General features: G+C 46.9%; 1 protein-coding gene across 1 annotated transcript; it reads left to right on the top strand.

Annotated features, from left to right (window-relative positions):
* The first annotated feature begins 3004 nt into the window (after positions 1–3004).
* On the top strand, positions 3005–14785 carry Haus4 (HAUS augmin like complex subunit 4). Its single transcript, XM_028788487.1, has 10 exons — positions 3005–3115; positions 4801–4871; positions 7118–7260; positions 7345–7476; positions 8157–8291; positions 11113–11209; positions 12377–12522; positions 12624–12754; positions 14161–14229; positions 14335–14785. Exons 2-10 carry the CDS (start codon positions 4817–4819, stop codon positions 14516–14518), a joined length of 1092 nt encoding a protein of 363 aa, XP_028644320.1. The 5' UTR covers positions 3005–3115; positions 4801–4816; the 3' UTR covers positions 14519–14785.
* Positions 14786–15176: the final 391 nt, after the last annotated feature.

Raw genomic sequence — 15176 nt, 5'->3', positions numbered from 1 at the left:
TCAGGACATTGGGTGGTTTGATTTGAGTGTTTTTTTTTTGCAATCCTTTGTTTTTTGTTGAGACGGGATCTCTCTACATAGCCTTGGCTGTCCTGGAACTCACTATGTAAACTACTCTTGAACACTCACAGAAGTTTGTTGGTCTCTACCTCTGGAATGCTGGGATTAAAGTTGTGTATCTCTGCTGCATTTCTGGTTGCTAGGATGCGCTATACTCTCTGTACTAGAGCGTGTTAATTCTCTAGTCTCTGAGTCCTCACCTATGAATTTCCCCTTCCCCTCTACTTTCGGGCTCAGGGTCCTGGTATTTCCAATGCAGCTGGACCTCCTGTCTCTGCTTCAGTTTGCTGGACTCTCTCATTCAAAGTGTTTTTTTCTCCCTTTTTAGGTATAGTGAAAGTAAGATTTATTTCAGTCTTTCCTATTTATTTCTGCAGAGAAATGTCTGTCCCCTCTTTAAGTTTCTCTGGTATTTATAATCTAAACTGCCCTTTCAACACCTATTTATTGCCTTGGGTTATTTCCTTTTCATGTGTGTCTTCTCAACAGAGTGTGAATTTCCCTAGGGTAGGAATTAGGTCACATTTATCTGTGTCTCCCCAGGCACTTAATAAAACACCTCACTTCCATAGTCTTTCCAAGGCACTCTCTTAGCCGTTAGCTCATTTGATCCGTACACCAATGCTAAGAGATTGGAGTAACAAGAAATATGTTGTTCCCCACCTCTGACAGGAAGGAGAGCTGTAGCCCACGGTCTCATGGCTTGAAAGGGACAAAGAGGGAAGAGATAATTGCACAGGGAGCTCTGTCCAATGGGAGGTGTCCACGCTATCTTCCTGATCTTCCTCTGGAAGGCAGCCTTCTGTACCTTCACCGCTGAGGGCCTGTGTGCTTTCCAGCCACTCAGCCAGAGCTTTGCAGTTCAGTGTTTAAGAACTTGAAGACTTGGGAGATGAAATTTCAGTAAATCTCTGATCAGCTGAAAATCACCAAAGCATGCTTGCTATTTTGTTCTGAGCAGTGTTCGTGCGTAGGCCTGGCATTTAATGAGGCTGCATTGCAGAACTGAGGAAGCATAAGTGATTTTTAAAAGCTTTGGAGAGTGACTGCACTCTAGCATTAAACACGGGACCTGGCAGCTGGTGCTCTGACCAAGGGCATAAAAGCTTTCTGCCCTAGATCATTCCTCTGCGTATACTAGTGGAAGACCCCCCTTCTCTCTCTCTTTCTCTCTAAGATGGATCTTTCTACACAACCCTGGTCCTCCTGGAACTCTCTGTGTAGATCAGGCTGTCCTCAAAATAAAAGATCTGCTTACCTCTACCTCCCGATCACTGGGGTTAGAGGCATGAGCCACTACGACTGGCCCTAACCTTCCTAATGCTTCGACCCTTTAATACAGATTCTCATGTTGTGGTGACCTCTCCCTCAACCATATTCCTGTTGCTACTTCATTAACTGTAACTTTGCTATTATGAATTGTAAATATCTGTGTTCTCCAATGGTCTTAGGTGACCCCTGTGAAAAGGTTGTTCAACCAATCAAAGGGGTCTCCACCACAGGTTGATAACCACTGTTCTAATTAAAAGCTAAACAGCTCCATTTCCTAGCACACTTTTGCTCTATCTTATCATCCTATCTCTGATGCAAGAGATCTAATCATCGGGCTAGGGAGATGGCTCAAACATCGCTCTCCAAGAAAACCTGGGTTGGATTTTCAGCATCTATATGGTGGTAATTGTAACCAATTCCAGAGGATCTCACAGAACCAAGGATACAAGTGGTACACAGACATACGTGCTAGCCAAACAACCACGCACATAAACAGTAAAATAAATAAAAATGTAAAAAGAGATCTAACCTTGAAGGAGTTTATTTCATATAAAACTTTTATTTTTTCAGATGGGCAACTTTAGCATAGTGCCCAGGCCTAGCTTTGAACTCTAGATCTTCCTAACTCAACCTCCAGAGTAGACAGGATGAAGGATGAATATAGTACAGGACGAAGTACCCATCTTATTTTCTAAAAGAAATCACCTCCTAATTGGGTACCCTTAGTTTTACAAACCAGTGTAGGAGTGAAGGATGAGAAATGAGTAGGGGGGGTGGGGCAGGGCAGTTAACATGGCTCAATGGCGCCAAGCCTATGACGGTTCACTCTCAGAACCTGGAGCTTGGAAGAACTGATTCCCACTATGTCTTCTGACCTCCACAGAACATGTAGGACACACAGTAAATAAAACGTGATTAAAAAAAATAATAATAAAGGGAGAGCGGAGGAGGCTAAGTTAAGAAATTCAAGAGTTGCCGGGCGGTGGTGGCGCACACCTTTAATCCCAGCACTTGGGAGGCAGAGGCAGGCGGATTTCTGAGTTCGAGGCCAGCCTGGTCTACAGAGTGAGTTCCAGGACAGCCAGGACTACACAGAGAAACCTTGTCTCGAAAAAAAAAAAAGAAAGAAAGAAATTCAAGAGTTGAGGCTGGGGCGACGGCTCAGTGGGTGACTTCTCTTACATAGGACTTGAGTTCAAGTCCCAGAACCCAAAATCCACCCCAAAATCCGGCAGCTCACAAGCACCTGTAACATCGGCTCAAAGGGCTCTGGCTCCCTCTTCTGGCCTCCGTGGATACAGCCCACATAAGGCGCATGCGCTCGCCGACATCTACAAATAAAAACCAGTCCGGGTGCCGTGGCGTGAACTTTTTGGTGGAGGCAGAGACAGGAAGATCTCTGATACCAACAACACATTGGCTCGACCTTCGAGCACCACAGTGGCAGGCCTAAGCTTCTGGGCTGGGCTGTCACCTCTATATATCCTTCGTCTTTCTTACGTTAAATGAGCGAAGTTCCGACTTTAGGCTCGGAGCGGCTACCGCGACCGTTGCGCCGAGCGCGGGCTCCCGGGGCGGGGCTGCGCCAGGCGGGAACGGAGGCCCCGCCCCGTCCCGCGCCGGACTGATTTAAGACCAGTTGTGTTTCCGCTGGCCCGGAGCGCCCATCCTGGGCAGGCCCCGGCCTCATAGCTCCGGCGGCGAGCTGTGCAGGTTAGCGCTCGATGACCGCGAGCCTGCACCGAGGCCGCGCTCGCCCTTAGGACTCCTTGGCGCCCAGACGGTAGGTCGGCGCCGGAGAGCGCGTTCTGCATCTTGATTATCTCCGGCCTTGTAAGGTTCACCTCTTATGAAAACAGAACTATCAATCTGCGTCGTGCAGGGACGGCTGGAGGGCTCGAAGCACGCCTGCGTCAGAGCTCGGCACTCGGCGCTCCTGCGCGTGTGACCCCGGCTGCCTGCGCGGGGTGGGGATGTAGCCTGAGGTCACGTCCTGTGGTCGCAGAAGGCGGGCGGCTCCGCTGAGACCCTTGAGCGGTTGAAACCCTCGTGGCTGGGTGCCTAACTGGCCTGCAAAACTTTATTTGTAGGTATAGTTCAACAACATTTTGAATTGGTAAAACAGAACTTATTGGTAAAACTTAACCAAATAGCTTTTGTTGACAAGTTGATTGTTATTAATTTTTGATGTTTCATGCAAGGCAAGAATCGTTATCGCGGTTTTGCAGGTGGAACAGTGTTGGCACCAGAAAAGCGAGCGTTTCACTTAAACCCACACGGAAAACATTGGGGTGGCAGAGTCACAAATTAATGCCTAGCATTGCGCCTCCTCAGCTGATTCCTCTAGACCACCTTACAAATCAAACGGCTAGTTGCTTTCATGTGACTCATAAAAGGAGCGAATAAACCAATGTTCTGTGGACATGAAGCGTTAAGTCCTAATAAGCTTCAGACTAGGGGCTGCTTCAGGCTCAGCTGCCATTTGGAGGAGAGGGGAAAGCAATAAATGGGAAAGAATGAGCGGGCGATGTTTGTGTTCCTGTTGAGTTTCTTCTCATTGCTGTCTGTTGATGACATTCTTTTTAAGGTGCTCCAGGTTCTGGCAAAACACCCATAGCTATGTCCTCACACTAACCACTCTGCAGTGCATTGTGGTATGGCCTCTCCTCTAGGAACGTCGTTAATGGAAAAGCTGGTGTAGTTCAAGTGTCTTTCACTCTTGCTCCCAGACAAACAGTTCTTCCATGAGATGACGCTGTCAGAGAATCACCAGAAAACCAGTGTGATATTCCATAGCTGAGCTATCACTGGGCAAAAGGCACACTTGGACCCTCACCCCCACCCCCACCCCTCAGGTTACTGGGAACATGAGAACAACAGTTTGTAGTTCAAGCACAATGGTAGTGGTAGGAAGACACCTTCCTTTAGACCTTAGTGGATTTGGGTGGGTAGGGGTGAAGCTAGGAGAGTCATCTTTTGGACAGCTTGGGAGTCATTTTGTTCTTGGAATGTAAAGTAGTCTGATATTTATTTGTACGTTTGTCCATAAAATGGTAAAGAATTTGGGGATCCTGATGTCTGATACAGGCCTGCTCTATAAGAAACATCTCTGAGGCAGATGTTATGTCATGAACTTTTTTTTTTGTTTTTTTATTTTTCGAGACAGGGTTTCTCTGTGTAGTCCTGGCCGTCCTGGAACTTACTCTGTAGACCAGGCTGTCCTCGAACTCAGAAATCCGCCTGCCTCTGCCTCCCAAGTGCTGGGATTAAAGACGTGCGTCACCACTGCCGGCGGCATGAACTTTTTTAATCCTAGCACCCAGGAAGAAGAGGGTCAAGGTTCAAGACTTGCCTCAGGGGCACAGAGTTCGAGCCCAGGCTGGGCTTGTGAGACTGCCTATGGTAGCTTTAGCTGGAGCAGTCAGGGGTTTGTTCAACTTGGATTTTCTCCCATTTGTTTCCATACAGATACCAAGAAAACCAGATGGCATCCGGAGATTTCTGCTCACCTGGAGAAGGCGTGGAGATACTACAGCAAGGTAAGGGGTGTGTCCTAGTCAGGGTCTCAGTGCTGTGAAGAGACACAGTGACCATGGTAACTCTTATAAAGGAAAACATTTAACTAGGGCTGGCTTAATTTCTGAGGTTCAGTCCATCATCATCATGGTGGGAACCATGGCAGCATGCAGGCAGACATGGAGCTGGAGTTGCTGAGAGTTCTACATCTTGATCTACAGGCAGCAGAAGGAGACTGTGTCTCACCTTGGGCATAGCTTGAGTATATATAAGACCTCAAAGTCTGCCTCCACAGTGACAGGCTTCCACAAGGCCGCACCTCCTGATGGTGCGGCTCCCTGTGGCTCTGCATTCAAACCCATGAGTCAATAGAGGCCATCCTATTCATCCCCCACCCGCACATGGCCTGACGACTCTTCCAGGGGTCTCATCTAGACCCTTGCTCCTGAGATGAAGAAGGTTCACAAGGCCCACTAGAACGGTTTCACTCACAGCCCCCGCTTCTGAGGAGAGTAGAGAGTCTAGGAGGTTCTGGGGCATTTTACTAAGCAGCAGGTTGGACCAGCTGCTCGTGCTGACTCAGTGCCTGTTTCTGCAGTAGCTGCTGCATGCCATGGTGCATTGGCAATCTGTTGCTAAGGGAAGGGTGGCTGGCCTGTCCCTTAAAGGCTTCTTTCCTACTTGTGTTTTCATGTTTCTCTGGTAGCCCAGGCTGGCCTTAAACTTCTGATTCTCCTGCCTCCACCTCACAGTTTGGAGATTATAAGTATGCCTTACCACACCCAATTTTGTGCCTGAAAACGAAAATAAAAGATTTATTTTTTATTCTCTAAAATGACTTTGAACATAATAATAATACTCCAAAGAATAAACGTGTTTGCGTGCGTGTGTGTGCGTGAGTGCGCATGAGTGTGCGTGTGTGTGTGTGTGTGCGTGTGCATGTGCGTGTGCGCGTGTGCGTGCGTGTGTATGTTAGAGAATGGTAAAAGATGTCAGCAGAGCCCCCTCGGAGAGAGATGGAGTAACCAAAGGACACCGACCTCTCCGTGTCCTCTTATACCTATGCGGCCTACAAGGGTCACTGGGCTCTGTTTACAGGGTCAGTTAATCTCTTGCTTCTCCTTTCTCAGCCTTGCTTGTGTGAATGAGTGAGGCCGTCTCCACAGTTGGAACTTGCATGTCTGTTTCCCCTCTTCCTCAAGAACTCTAATGATATTGGCCAGGCTTTGTGTTGCATGCCTGTAATCCCAGCGCTTAGGTGGCTGAGGCAGGAGGATGACAAATTCAAAGCCAGCCTACATAGAAAAACTTTAAAAAAGCAAAGTTTCTAGTAAGCATATGAATGAAGTATTTTGGTTACTGTGGTGATCCATACTAAAAGGTCTCTCTTTTTTTTTTTCTCTTGGAGCTTGGGAGCCAACCAAGTCCACAGCAAGCACATGCTCTACCACTGACCCACACCCCTACTCCTTACATTTCTATTTACCAAGATTTTAACTTTGGAGCTAGGCTGTATGTAGCACACGGGAAAGCCCTTGCTTGGCGTGCCCAAGTCCCTGGCAACACACACCATCATTAGTTACTCCCTCGTATCCTTTGGTTAAGGTCTTCATATACAAAGTAAATGCTTGCTAATTTGAGGGTCATTTCTGGTTTATTTGTGATTTAGGTTTTGAGGCAGGGTCTCACAATGTAACCTAGGCCCCTTTGCAGATCATGTAGCCCAAGCTGGCCTCGAACTCCCAACTCTTGTGCTTCCTTCTCCCTAACACTGAGATTCCAAGTGTGTGCCACCACATCCAAATACTTGTTCTATTTATTTGCTTTTCTTTGTTTGTTTATGTGAGCACTGGAGTGTAGGGATCAGGAGACATTTTGAGGAGTTGGTGCTCTCAGGCTGCCCTGTGCTTTCTGGGAAGCAGACCCTGGTCATTAGGTTTGGCTGCACGTATCCTTACCAGCTGAGCCGTCTAAACAGCCAGCAACTATTTATTTTTGGCAACATCTCACTATGTTGTCAGGCTGATGTCAGAGTCTTGTGTTTAAAGGACCCTCCTACCTTGGTCTCCCGAGGAGCAGGGATTACAGGTGTGGGTCATGTGGGTCATCGTTCCTGGCTTCCCTTATTCTTCTGTTTAAATTGCATTATATTTAGAGAATTTTCCTACTGAAAAACAGGGTTTTGTTTTGTGTTTTTAGAAATAAGCAAAGTTATGCCCAGTTATATAAAGCAAGGAGTCCATGTGTTTGCTTTGTCTGTCATTTTTAGTGTGTGACAAGCAGTTTCCTCCATGTGCCCTGACAGAGGAGGATCTCATAAAGAATCCATATTTCAGCAAGCTCTTGCTCAGTCTGTCCCAGCACGTGGATGAGAGTGGCCTAAGCCTCGCGCTGGCCAAGGAGCAGGCTCAGGTAAGGCCCCTGGGAGGAAGGATGGCAGGAAGAGGGAAAGTCTTAGAGAAAGACGGTCTTAGACGGGTTCTGTTTTGTTTTGAGGCGTGGAGTGAAGTTCGGCTTCGTAAGACAGAATGGCTGAGGTATGAGATCTTACAGAGAGTTATCCAAGAGCTGCTCGTGGACTACTACGTAAAGGCCAAAGACACAAACCTAACCTCCAAAGACAAAAAGGTGAGGCCGGAGAAACAAGGTAGGCATTAGGTCCAGGGATGAGAACAACTTGGCTAGCCGGTTATGGCAGCATATGATCGTTACCCAGGGCTTGTGTGGCTGTGGAAAGAGCTAGAATGTAGAAATTTGGGGCTAACCTGGGCAACACAGTGAGCCCCTGTAGGAAGAGGGAAAAGGAGAGAGGGAAGGAGGAAAGAAATGAAGACTGGACAGGGGGAGAGGGAGGTAGAGGGAACCCTAGTAATTCAGCTCACTGAATTCAGTTCTCTGCGGTGGCTATTGACTCGAGGACCATGAAGTGTGTGAGAAGAGATGATCGGGATGGAAGACTCGGGGATGGAGTTCTCCTTTGTTCTTTTGAGAGGGTATAGCCCTGGCTGGCCTGGAACTGGCTTTGTAGACCAGGCTATCCTCAACCTCACAAAGATCTGCCTGCCTCTGCCTCCTGATTACTGAGATTAAAGGCCAAGTTGAAAGTTTTTTTGTTTGTTTGTTTTTATTTCAAGACAGAGTTTCTCTGTGTGGCTGCCCTGGAACTCGCTTTGTAGACCAGGCTGGCCTGGAACTCACAGAGATCCCCCTGCCTCTGAATCTCAAGTGCTATGTGACACCACTTTCTGGTTAAGTCAAAAGTCTTATAGTTTTGTTTTTTTTTTTTCTTGCTTTGTTTTTATTTTCAGTTTCATGAGACCCTTGAACAACGGCTGCTTGTAACTGAGCTGACACAACTCTCAGGTCCTGGGCAGGAGACGGAGAGGCCCCCACTGCTAGGGCTGGAGAAGGCTGACCTTCTGGAGCTCATGCCACCCTCGCAGGTGGGAAATAGATACTGGGTCAAATGTGTTAAGTTCTTGTGTAGTAAGTATCTGTCTGTCTGTCTCTCTTCTCTTTTATTTCTTTTTTCTTTCTTTCTTTCTTTCTTTTTTTTTTTTTTTTTTGGTTTTTCGAGACAGGGTTTCTCTGTATAGCCCTGGCTGTCCTGGAACTCATTCTGTAGACCAGGATGGCCTCGAACTCAGAAATCCACCTGCCTCTGCTTCCCAAGTGCTGAGATTAAAGGTGTGCGCCACCACCGCCCGGCTCTCTTTTCTTTTTTGTTAGGACCTCATTTATTTATTTCAGGCTGGCTTTGAACTTTGGATCCTCCTTGCCTACACCTCCCAAGTGCTGGGATTACAAGTGTGCACAACCATGCTTGATTTATGAGGTGCTAGGGGATCAAACCCAAGGCTTCTGTGAGCTAACATTTCTTCTGTTTTTTCCTTTTTAAAAAAATTATCATCATCATCATCATCATCATCATCATCAGTTTATGTGTGTTTTGCCTAATTGTCTATGCACTTCATGTGTGGAGTGCACGTAGAAACCAGAAGAGGGCATCCGATTTCCTGGAACTGGAGTTCCATGTAGGTGCCAGACTTGAATGAGGGTTCTCCGGAAGAGCAGCTAGTGCTCTTAACTGCTGAGCCATCTCTCCACCCCCTAAAATTTTCTTATTAAGCTTTACTGTTTTTCTGAAAATGCTACATATCATATGGTCAGACTCAAGGAAGACATTACACAGAAGACAAGAAGGTCTGAAATACTACGTCTAGAATTGCATTTCATCTTGTTTGAAACAAGAGTATGTGGTAACCATGTCTTAGTTAGGGTTTCCATTGCTGTGAAGAGACACTATGACCAAGGCAACTCTTATAAAGGACAATATTTAATTGGGGCTGGCTTACAGGTTCAGAGGTTCAGTCCATTATCATCAAGGCTGAAAACATGGCAACATCCAGGCAGGTATGGTGCTAGAGGAACTGAGAGTTCTACATTTTGTTCTGAAGACAACCAGAAAACTGGTGTCCTCAGGCAGCTACGAGGAGGGTCTTAAAGCCCACCCCCATAGTGGGCTACACCTAACAAAGGCCACACCCTGGGCCAAGCATATACAAACCACCACAGACGGGGTAAGCTGGGTACTGCATCACTGCCCTCTTTAGGTTAGCTGGTGTTCCTTCATGGAGTCCACATCTGAGTCTGTGACAGACAATTTTAGATGATTTGCCCAGCCCCTGTAGTGTTTCTGTCAGCTGGCGTGCCCCACTTACTTGAGGTAGTCCTGTTGCACCAGGCTGACTTGTAAAGGTGACAAGCCTCAGCTACCATGGCCACACAATGTGCGTCTCTCTGAGATACTTCCAAGCAGGGACAAAGTCCCCACTGTCCTCTTGCTCTGCCTCTCAGCCGGAGACTGAAAGTGAAACGCAATGTTATAAACAATGCCAATGGTATTCTACTCTCTGCTGTCTCAGTTTTTAAATATATGTGAATGTTTTGCCTGTGTGTATGTCTGTGCACCGCATACCTGCAGAGGCTAGACAAAGGGGCTGGATGCCCTGGAACAAGCTACAGCTGTTGTAAAGTTGGACACAAACCTGGGTCCTTTGGAAGAACAGTCAGTGTTCTCAACCACTGAGCCATCTCTGCAGTCTTCCCCCTTTTAAAAACTCTTTTGGGTGACAGGCCTAACTCTGTCCTTGTGGCTGGACGAACTCTCTGTGTAGATCAGGCTGACCTTGAACTCAGAGAGATCCACCTGCCTCTGCCTCCTGAGTGGGCACTGTGAACAAAGACATGCTCGGGCAGCCTTGGCCCATCCCTTTGTTTGTTTGTTTGTTTGTTTGTTTGTTTTAGACAGGGTATCACTGTAGGCCAGACTGGCCTCAAACTCATGACCCACAAGTTCAACATCATCCTTGGCTACTCAGTTAAGGGCAGCTTGGGCTACATGAGACTGCCTTTTAAAAAAACAAAAGGACTCAAATCAGCATAGGTAGTTGAAGAGTAGAGGCTAAGGCTGCAGAGACGCTCAGTCACTATGAGTACAAACACATACTGCTCTTACACAGGACCAACCTGGGGTAGGACATAACTGCTTATAATTCCAGCTCCGGGGTCCACCTACTTCTGGACTCCATGGGCACCTACACTGAGGTGTGAACATTCCCCCAAACAGACATAAACATAAATCTTTTAACAAGAAATCCTAACACTTGGAGGCAGAGGCAGGCAGATCTCTGTAAGTTTGAGGCCAGTCTGGTCTGCATGAGTTCCAGGATAGCCAGGACTATGTAGAAAAACCCTGTCTCAAGCAAACAAACAAAAAACCACCACAAACAACTCCCCCCAAAAAAACAATAATAAATATAAAGAAATAGAAGGATACCTCCATTAGCACTGTGAACAGTGTGTAGGCACTGGGTGACTGATAGCTTTATTGTATCAGCTTAAAGCACTTCCAGGATACGGAGCTAGCCCCGGAGCTAGCCCCGGAGCTAGCCCCGTACCCAGCATGCACAGGGTCCTTGTTTCAATCCCCAGTATGGCAAGGATAAACAACTCCTGGTAGGCTTCCTCTATATGGATATAACATAATTGGCTGGCTTAGTGTTATCAATTTGTGTTTTTGAGACAGGGTCTCATATAGTCTCTGACCTTAAATTCCCTGTCCTGCCTCAGTCTCCCAAATGTTAGGATTAGTGTACCGTCATTCCCGGCTCTCTTGATGCCGTTTCTTTGATTATTTGTGAGGCTGTGTTCTCATACTCGCTGAGAAGGTCTTCCTTGTGCTAATGGTCTGTGTGCCTCTAGGATTTTGTGTGGATGAAGGCTCGGCTCCAGCTGGAGGTGGAGGAACAGCTCAAGAGGAAATGCTTCACTCTGCTGTGCTACCATGACCCCAGTTCAGGTGCGAGCCACTCTGGCCTCCTCAGTGCCCCCAGTTCCCTGGCTAGCCAGCTTTTTCAGTTTGATGTGGGTGTTAAACAGGTCTTACTCTGTATTCTAGACTGTCTAGCCAGGAACTTACTGTGTTACCCAAGTTGGTCTCAAACCTTGGCAATCCTGCCTCAGTCTCCCAAATGTTGGGATTATTGGCATGACCTACCATGCCTAGTTTAGACTACTCTGAGACTTTAGAATCGGAAATGTTTATTTCCTTGGTAGTGGGATTAGAACAGACTTTTGTCAAGATTCCTTTGCTGAATGATCTCTCGCTTCAGGAAAAGATGAATTGTTTCCTCAGAAGGGTCAGAATGGCAAAGAGAGAAGTTCAGCATATCCGTGTCCCTCTTACCTTTATTTTGTGGTTTAAGAATGTAGGACTGCAGGCTGTAGAGGTACTCAGTGGCTAAGAGGCTCCTGCTGTTCCAGAAGACCTGAGTTTGATTTTAGCTCCCTTGTCAGGATGCTCACAAGTGCTTGTAACTCAGTTTCATGAGATCTGGAGCCCTCTTCTGGACTCATGTGTCTACATTGCCATAAACACATAAAAACCATGTACAGAAAGGAATTCAAAGTTTGGGCTGGAGAATTGACTGATTAGTTAAGAGGCTCTTGTAGAAGACATTCCCAGCACCCACACTTCACAACTGCCAGTACCTCCAGTTGTAGGAGGACTGAAAACCTAGCCTCTGCATGCGCTCACATGCACAGATCTTCCCCCCACAATTACATAACTCAGAATAAATCCAAATAAGCTGGATATGATGGCGCATGCCTTTAACCATAACACTCTGGGACACAGAAGCAGATGGACCTCTGAGTTTGAGGCCAAGACTGTTCTGCATATGGAGTTCCAGGCCAGCCAGGCTGCACAGAGAGACCCTTTTTCAACAACAACAACATCATCAATAACAACCAAGCCAAACCGAAGGGTTACCTAGTACTCCGAGGCTTCAGCAGGCATATTCCTTTGAATTCCTTGGACAGCCTGGACCATACAGTGAGAACCTAACTATAAGATGCAGACACTGTTAGAAACGCAGGGGAGAAGCATGACTTGGATGTAGGATGGCAAAGGCCCCTGCAGAGCGGTGTCCATTGGAAGTTTCCCTGACCCTTTCTCTGTGCCTAGATTCTGATGGAGACAAGCTGAAAGCAGCGAAGGTGTGGACACTGACCAAGGTCCTGGTAAGGGAGAAGCAGCAGTGCCTGGAGGCCAAGGGCCAGCAGAAGGAGCAGCTGGTACTTCTGGAGAAGAAGAGGGCCACCTACTCCCAGGTGTGCTGGGTGTGGCCTGCTCCCCTTTATCTGACTCAGGACTCCTTCGGCTAAGGGCGTTCTTCTCTTACACCTTGCTTGTTCTTATCTTGGGGGTTCAGGTGCTTCTCCGCTGCCTCAGTTTGCTGCAGAGGCTTCTTCAGGAGCACCGGCTGAAAACTCAGTCTGAGCTAGACCGCATCAATGCCCAGTACCTGGAGATCAAATGCAACGCTATGATCCTTAAGTTGAGGTGAGCTGTGAGCCTGGTGGATCAAAGGGACTCTCTTCTTCATGCCACTTCTCCAGCCCTGTTCCTCATCACTCTCTTCACCACGCCTAGTACCGGTGTGTCCCAGCAAGTGTCCCACAGTAGTATAGTTAGCCTTTCTTGATGTTACTCTAAAAACTTGTGACACTGTTAAGTATTTATTTATTTTATAGCCTTGTGAAATGGGTGTTTTACTGTAAGGTCAGTTGCTTGGGGATTCACAGTGATTTTTCTCTCTATCCTTGTACCTTGACTGTGGGTTTGTTTGTTTGTTTGTTTGTTTTTTCCCAGCAATAGGGTCTTACTATGTAGTCCTGGCTAACTGGTTGACCTGGACCGGGTGGTGGTGGCGCACGCCTTTAATCCCAGCACTTGGGAGGCAGAGGCAAGCAGATTTCTGAGTTCAGGGCCAGCCTAGTCTACAGAGTGAGTTCCAGGACAGCCCGGGCTATAAAGAGAAACCCTGTCTCGGAAAAAAACAAAAAACGAAAAACAAAAACAAAAACAAAAAAAGAAACTGGTTGACCTGAAACTCATTTTATAGGCCAGGCTAACTTTGAACTGAGAGATCCACCTGTCTCTGTCAATTGAGTGCTGGGGTTAAAGGTGTGTGCCTCTGTAACAGAGTTAGCAGTTCCTTTTTTGAAAGTTCTGTTTTGATTTCTCTTCCTCCTCTCCTTCTTCTTCCTCCTCCTTCTATATCTAGGATTGCATGTATGACCTCTGGTGGCCACAGAGGTAGAAGAGGGTGTCATGGTCTGGAAAGATGGCTCAGAGATTAAGAGCATGAGCTGTTCTTCCAAACAACCCTGGTTCAATTCCCAGCACCCACATGGCAGCTCAATGAAGTCTGTAACTTCAGTTCCAGGGGATCTGATACCTTCACACAGACATACTTGTAGGCAGAACTCCAATGAGTATAAAAATAAATAAATTATAAAGAGAGGGTATTAGATTCCTTAGAACTGGAGTCACAGGCAATTATGAGCTGCCTTGTGGATGCCAGAAGCTGAACCTGTATCTTCTGCAAGAGTGATAAATGCTTTTAACCACTGAGCCATTTTTCCAGCACCCAACTTCTTAGGTATTCCTATTTACTTTGAGAGAGCACTAAGGAGTGCGTTTGTGTGCGTGTGTGGGCATGCGTGTGTGTGTGTGTGTGTGTGTGTGTGCCGCGAGCACGCACATGCTCCACAGTGCATATAGAGGTCAGAGGACAACTCTGTGGATCCAGGTCTCATCTTCTACCTTTATGTGGGTTCCAGGGATTGCACTCAAATCATTAGGCTAGAGCAGCAAGCCCTTTTCCCACTCAGCCATCTTGCCAGCCCCTGAACTCTTCCTTGGTTTGGGATCTTCCATGTTCCATTTCTTTCTCTCTCTGTCAGGATGGAAGAGTTGAAGATCTTGTCTGACACTTATAGCGCTGAGAAAGTGGAAGTCCATCGCCTAATTAGGTAAGAACCCCCAAGAGCTGGACCCAGCTGTTCTTCAGACTTGTTCAGGTCTGTTTTTTGAGGACTTACATCCTTCTATTGAACTTTCTCTGCTGGGGCTCTTAGGGACCGTTTGGAGGGAGCCATTCACCTCCAAGAGCAGGACTTGGAGAAGTCGAGACTGGTCCTGCACACCTATGAGGTCCTGGGTGAAGACTTTGAGAACCTGGTGAAGGAGTACACTCAGCTTAGACTGGCAGCCGAGAACAAACGCTGGGCCCTCCAGGAATTTAGCAAGGCCTACCACTGAGCTGAATGTAGGCAGAACCAGGAAGCATGGATTCTCCGTGGCCACCTTCTCCTCCTGCTCAGTGGACCACCTCCACCACAGACAATGGGGAAGCTTGCTCAACACACTGCAGCCTTCACAACCCCTCTGTTGTCGATTCCTTGTTTGCAATGACTGCGTCTCTTCTGGAAGTGTAGCTATCAGATTTATAAAACTCTGTGGATATCTGTTTTGCATCAGCCCTGTGTAATAATTTCCTGAATAAAGTTGTAGTATTATGCCTTAGAATTTTAGTCATTTTCCTTGGGCAAAACTATAAAAAAAAAATATTGAAGTGTATGTAGGTGTGGTGATTTGAATAAGGCTAGCCCCCTTAGGCCACTACATTTGAATCCTTTGTCATCAGGGAGTGGAACTCTGATAGGATTAGAAGCATCAGGAGGCATAGCCTTGGAAGTACTGGGTCACTGGGACTCTGAAGTTTTAAAAACCCTCCTCAGACCCAGGTTCTGCTTATGGAGCAGGATGTAGCTCTCAGCTACTATCCAGTACCTGCCTGCCACGATGATAATGGATTAACCCTCTGAGTCTAGGCAAGCCCCCAGTTAAATGCTTCTTTTTTTTTTTTTTTTTTTTTAAAGATTTATCCATTTATTTTAAATATATAAGTACACTGTCG

Source organism: Grammomys surdaster, unplaced genomic scaffold (genome assembly GCF_004785775.1).
Source record: "Grammomys surdaster isolate TR1022 unplaced genomic scaffold, NIH_TR_1.0 125750, whole genome shotgun sequence".
Classification (NCBI taxonomy): domain Eukaryota; kingdom Metazoa; phylum Chordata; class Mammalia; order Rodentia; family Muridae; genus Grammomys; species Grammomys surdaster.
This window is presented reverse-complemented; position numbering and strand designations above follow the sequence as displayed.